The sequence below is a fragment of the Danio rerio genome, chromosome 18 (genome assembly GCF_049306965.1).
Source record: "Danio rerio strain Tuebingen ecotype United States chromosome 18, GRCz12tu, whole genome shotgun sequence".
Taxonomy (NCBI): domain Eukaryota; kingdom Metazoa; phylum Chordata; class Actinopteri; order Cypriniformes; family Danionidae; genus Danio; species Danio rerio.
In genome coordinates, this window is record NC_133193.1 from 24,074,324 (window position 1) to 24,080,323 (window position 6,000).

Sequence of the window (6,000 nt, forward strand, 5' to 3'; positions counted from 1 at the left end):
AGTACTTAATATTACTGAAGTATTTTTAAGCACAGCATCAGAATTAACATTATTGCATCTTAACATGTACTTCTCGAGGTATGGTCACGAGGAATCCTGCTTCAGAAATAACTCCTCTCGTTGTCTTTAGCCTATTTGGTTGGTGACTTTACCATCCTGGGGGTGTTTCTAAAAACCATCGTTAGCCAACTAAGGTCGCAAGTTGTGTCGTTATACACAGTTTGTTGATTTGCCATTTCCCAAATCCATCGTTCCAACGAACCTTCGCAAACTGCGTCGCAAACTTGTATACTTGCAACTACACCTCTGGAGCTGTAGTTAGAAGCAGCTACAGCTCTTCTAATTCTCCAGAATAGGCTTTGTTCTATTCCCAGTTATCCCCCTATACTCTATTCATTTAGAACATTCGAACATTTAAACTTCTAATTATAAAAAAAGTATTAAAGTCATCACTCTTAGGTGTTATTTACTTTCATTGTATTTTTACAGTTCAGTTTTAGCGATATTCATGTTTACAACTGACCACCCTTCGCAGTGCATTTTGAAAACATTGGTGTCATTTTGAACACAGCCGTTGCTTATGACGAAAGCTATAGGTGACCTATTATTTAAAAGTGGAATTGAGGCTACATCTCCAAAGCTTGTGAAAGCAAAAAACACAGCATACAATAATGCTTTTAATTTATAGTAGGTTATTTATTAAGTATCTGTACTGTATATGACATGGGCCTGTTGATTAGAACATTTCTGCAGTGGTTTGCATGTCAAATTGTAAACTTTTCAAAAAAAAATTAAAATAATTAAACAATATCCTACTTAATAATCCTCATCATCATCATTAATATTATTAATATTATTATTAAAGTAGGATTTTTTTTTCATTTCCCAATAAATAATAAATATTAATTTTCATTTTTGAATAAATCGCCTCATTATTTATTTATTTATTTATATGATTTATATATGATATTAGAATACGTGTTAGCTTTTGTAAGTGGCTTTATGTTTTAGAATAGAATATGTAATGTTCCCAATATTTGCAAAGGAAACACAGGCCCAATATGTGCCATTTACATATATTTCAATTAATATGGAAAACGAGTGCATGTTTTTACCAAAACTTATATTGAGTGAGCATGTAAAACAATATAATTTGCACAAAGAAATGATGGGGTTCTTCTCTAAAGAAGTAGTTACTCCTCCCCGTTTAGAGCATCATTATGGGCTTTTTACGTTAAAACTAAAGTGGTTTAAACAATGGATCTGCAGCAGAGAAACTATGGCCTTTGGGAAACACTCGTCACTACATCGCTCTTTTCCCAAATGATGCAGCGTACTATATTAGTTACGTCGTCGTTTGGGAAACACAGCCCAAAGTGAGATGAGGCAGTAACGCACCAAAACAAGAAGAAGATTTTGCCATTCTAATTATCATATGGATTTACTTTCATCGGCTAAACAGCAGCCTTACAGCTCTGTGAATGTCCGTACCGTCACTCAGGCTACATTCAAACTGCAAGGCTTAGTGCTCAAATCAGATTTTTTTGCATGGCTGTTCACACTGCTCTTATAAATGTGGCCAATATCAGATTTGCAGTGTGAACAGAACATGGTCCTAAACTCACCCGCATGTGCAAAAGTACATTACGGAGAGCAAAAAATGTGGACACGTGTATACTGTATGAAGTGAGCACGTTGTCAGATCATGCTTATATGATTATTACCCTTTTTACAGACAACCGTGGTGTATTTCATAAATGGTAAAGGGTTGTTCTGCTACTGCTTATGTGTATTTCGGCATTTGAGACCTAAAATAGTATGTGGTGCTCTGACCACAGGTCTATTAAACTCATAAAGGGTTAATGAGCAGCCGCAGACTAAACTGTGAAGGCGGAGTTGGTTTATATCTGTTTGCAGAGTTATTTAATTTTACTTCATTATAAACAACAGACACATGCAGAAGGGGGGTTTGAGTGCTCGAGCACCTGCCCTTTTTTCTATCGAAGAGAAAGTTCCCTGTCCTTTGCACATATCCCCTAGCCGCAACACCCATGATGCTCTTCATCTTAGCGATCAACCCATGCCTTAATCGTAACCAGATTAGTTAACAAGCACCAGTTTTGCCTTCAAAATCCTTTTCAAATTTAACAACCAACTTTCTGTGGTACTGTAATCGCCCTGTGTGCCATTCTACTATGCTGCTGAGGAGTAGATGATGTCTGCAGCACAGAATGATGACGTTTGTTGCTCGAAGATTACGTAAAAGTCACATAAGATCCAACATAACCGTTCACACTGTGGTCGCATTGCAAAACATCAGATCTGTGTCTGATTTGAGGCTATATTGAAAGTGGCACAAATCTGAATAGAAAAGATCAGATTCCATGCGGTTTGGACTGTTCACACTGTCATTACCTCAGTCACATGAGGGGGAAAAAATTCGATTCGGGCTACATTTGCCTGCAGTGTGAACATAGCCTTATTGATCTGCGATCAATAAATGTAGTTTGTGTGGATGCTACTGCGCTACTTGACTAAAAAAATAGCTTTGCTAGTGAAAAGCTATTTGATTTAGAAAGTAGCGACACTACCTCCACACTACTGAGAAATGTAGTTAAGCTAGAAGCATCACTACTTGTAGCGACGCTACTGCCCAACACTGTTCATTAATATGTTTTAAATATCCTGCAAAAAAGTTGAAAGTCCCATGTTGTATTGCAAACCAACCATATTAATCTTTTAACTAACAAGTATACATTTTAAGTACATATAGATTTCATCATTTATAAAAAAATATACAAGGTGTATTAAGTAAAATATGAAAAATAACATTCTTTACAAATACATTTATGAAATATTACTCACTAGTGTCTCTAATCTTTAACAGCTGAAGCAGTTTGAACGACTAGAGCAGGAGGTCTCTCGACCAATCAACAATGACATTTCGGGTTGGACTCCGCCCTCTCACTACCCCCAGACGCAGCGCAGTAAACTGTGCATGGGCGACCGGCAGCTACTGCTTTTTTACATGGAGCAATGTGAAGCCAACATCACCACGCTCACCAACGCCATAGACGCGTTCTACTCCTCCATTAACAACAACCAGCCGCCCAAAATCTTCGTCGCCCACAGCAAGTTCGTCATCCTCAGTGCCCACAAGCTGGTCTTCATCGGAGACACGCTCTCTAGGCAAGCCAAGTCTCCAGAGGTTCGCACCAGAGTGGCACAGCACAGCAACACACTCTGCGACAAACTCAAAGACATTGTGGTCAGCACCAAAACAGCAGCCCTGCAGTACCCCTCGCCAGGATCCACCAGAGACATGACAGAGAGGGTGCGGGAGCTGGCGGGATGCACCCAACAGTTTCGCATGGCACTCAATCAGCTACTGGCCATGTGAGAGCCTCGGGACAGGGCCTGTTTTAAACTCACTGGACAAATGTACCCTGTGCCACGAGCTTTTTATCTCCAGGACTAAATGATTAATGGGCAGAACGATTGGTTGTAAATGAATCATTGTAAATATTTAAGTTGCTGTATGTTGGGGTGAACAAAGACGGTTGAGGAACTTTTGGAACAAGGGAGGAGAGAGAGATGGAGATTATCTAAAGGGTAGATTTAAGACGTTATGCATTATTATAGCTAAACTGTAATTATTGCTCTGATTATTATAATTGTCATTATTATTATTATTATTATGAGATGCTGACTAAAGGTGTTTAAAATTTTAAACGTGTATGTAGAAGTACATCCATTTTCATCACAGATCAACAACTGAGGCTTTTTATAAATGAATTGTGCCTGTTGAAAGCGTTAAGGGCACTTAACGTTAATGCTCTTTTATCTGCTGTTCATACAGGGTGGGTCAGTGTGAACGCAAAGCATGCTGGGAGTGAGCCAATTAACAGGTTTCAGCTGCATACAAAATCGCATACTTTCGTACTATACAGTAGGCTAAAACATAGTATGTCAGAATTCATTAAAGAACTGATAGAGTCTAACTAGATTTTGAGGTGGACATTTGATTCCATTAGGCCACAGGAGAGGATTGTAGTAGTAAAAGGATGCAATTGATGCCAGTTGGTCACATGATCAGGACAATATGGCAAATATAGTACATTCATACATTTTACAACATTTATTCATGTTCTTTTTGGCTTAAACCCTGCTTTTACTGTGAGATTTCAGCCACGATTTTGTCATCTGAGACAAATTTGAGATTCCTGAAATCCTAGTCTAAAATCTGTGGTCTTTGATCGTTGGTTTGACATGTTCACTGACAGCCACGTAATGCCTGTTGTGATCAGATTTTTCTGTCAAGGTCTGCAAGTGTCAGATTTCAGACACTTTCCTGCAGTGTGACAACAGCTGCGAAGAGCATCAATCCAAAAACCAAGGAGCTTCAAATTTGATGACGCAATCCATGCGACAATTCAAATGACCACGAGGTAATGTCAGAACAATGACATCAAACTCTGGGAGCATTTCCTTTTGTGTTTGGCATGTCTTCATTGTTGTTGAGTCTGACTTTATGACAGCTGAGATCTTACAGTGTAAGATAAGAGCCATGCTCGTGCAGTCTCACATGCTACAGTCATTTAGGATTATAAAAAAAATTTGCACAGTGTGAGCAAGAATTAATCAGGGTTCACCACAGCGGAATAAATCGCCAACTTATCCAGCATGCGTTGTAGGCAGCGCAACCCATCACTGGGAAACACCCATAAACTCTCATTCACACACATACACGTTCATTTTAGCATAACCAATTCACCTGTAGGTCATGTCTTTGGACTTGTGGGGAGCACTTGGAGAAAACCTACGCAAATATGGGTAGAACATGCAAACTCCACACAGAAATGCCAACTGACCCAGCCAAAGCTCGAACTAGCGTCCTTCTTGTTGTAAAGCAACAGCGCTACACATATATATATATATCATCTAAGTACAAACTACTAAAAAGAGTATGCGATTTTGAAGCGCAGCTGCCTCCTTATTTACTGTGAGAGTTTCAATCACTTATTTCCAGACTTTCTCCATAGCAATGCGATGGAGAACACAAACTTTTCTATTTAAAAAAAAAAAAAAAACATTTGAACATATTGAAATATTTCCTGCCTGTAAGCTCCACAAATGCCTGCTCACGGCTGTGCCCCTCTGGCATGTTTTAGGCTAGTTTGAAAACCTATCACGCCACTATTACTCAGTCCTTACTCAGTGATCTTTTGACCTTTACTGTAGTGCCACGTCCTGCTGGACAGGTGCATTGTGGCAACAAAATTCAGTCCCTGATTTCAATTCTGATCTTTGTCTTAGATCACATCCGACATAACCTGAGGCATTCAGTGCACAAATGTACTAGATCCAAAACCAGCTTGTATAAAAAAAAAAAACTTTCCCCATTGCATCTGTTTTCTGAATCACCTTCCTGAAGCTCAACCTCCCCCGCATTGTCTTTTATCTCCCTGTTGGTTGTATTCTAAATTTAAGAATATGTCAGAAAAAGTAGTTTAATGAAACCTATTAAACTTTTTAAGTACTGCAACATGTTGTTGTGCATATAGTCGAAATCCTTATCCATCTGAAATAAAGAAAGAAAAAAAAGCATTTAAGCCAAACACAGTGAGCTGATATATGTTGTATTGTTATTCTGTTCTCAAATCTGTGTTCAAGGATTTGAATGATATTGATATATGTTACTGTAAATTGCATAACTGGAAATATATGTTTAATATATTTTCATTAAAAAATACATTTTCAGTCCAAGTTTTTTAGCAATACAAGTTCTTAAATCAGCCAATCACTTGGCAGCCATTCAGTGCATTCAGGTTTAAACCAAGACAAAAGAAAGAAAGAAAGAAAGAAAGAAAGAAAGAAAGAAAGAAAGAAAGAAAGAAAGAAAGAAAGAAAGAAAGAAAGAAAGAAAGAAAGAAAGAAAGAAAGAAAGAAAGAAAGAAAGAAAGAAAGAAAGAAAGAAAGAAAGAAAGAAAGAAAGAAAGA

The 6,000-nt window shown here is 38.0% G+C and overlaps 1 protein-coding gene across 4 annotated transcripts in view; it reads left to right on the plus strand.

The window, feature by feature from the left end:
- bcar1 (BCAR1 scaffold protein, Cas family member) overlaps positions 1 to 5,766 on the plus strand; it is a 184,564-nt gene extending 178,798 nt beyond the window's left edge. For 3 of the 4 annotated variants that reach the window (XM_021467686.3, XM_005159138.6, XM_005159139.6), the window contains one exon: positions 2,888 to 5,764. In XM_021467686.3, the coding sequence (XP_021323361.1) occupies positions 2,888 to 3,400 (513 nt within the window). In that variant the 3' untranslated portion in view covers positions 3,401 to 5,764. Of the gene's footprint in view, positions 1 to 2,887 lie in introns of all 4 variants that reach the window. The other variant, NM_001135133.2, reaches the window with a different exon arrangement.
- The last annotated feature ends 234 nt before the right edge of the window (positions 5,767 to 6,000 follow it).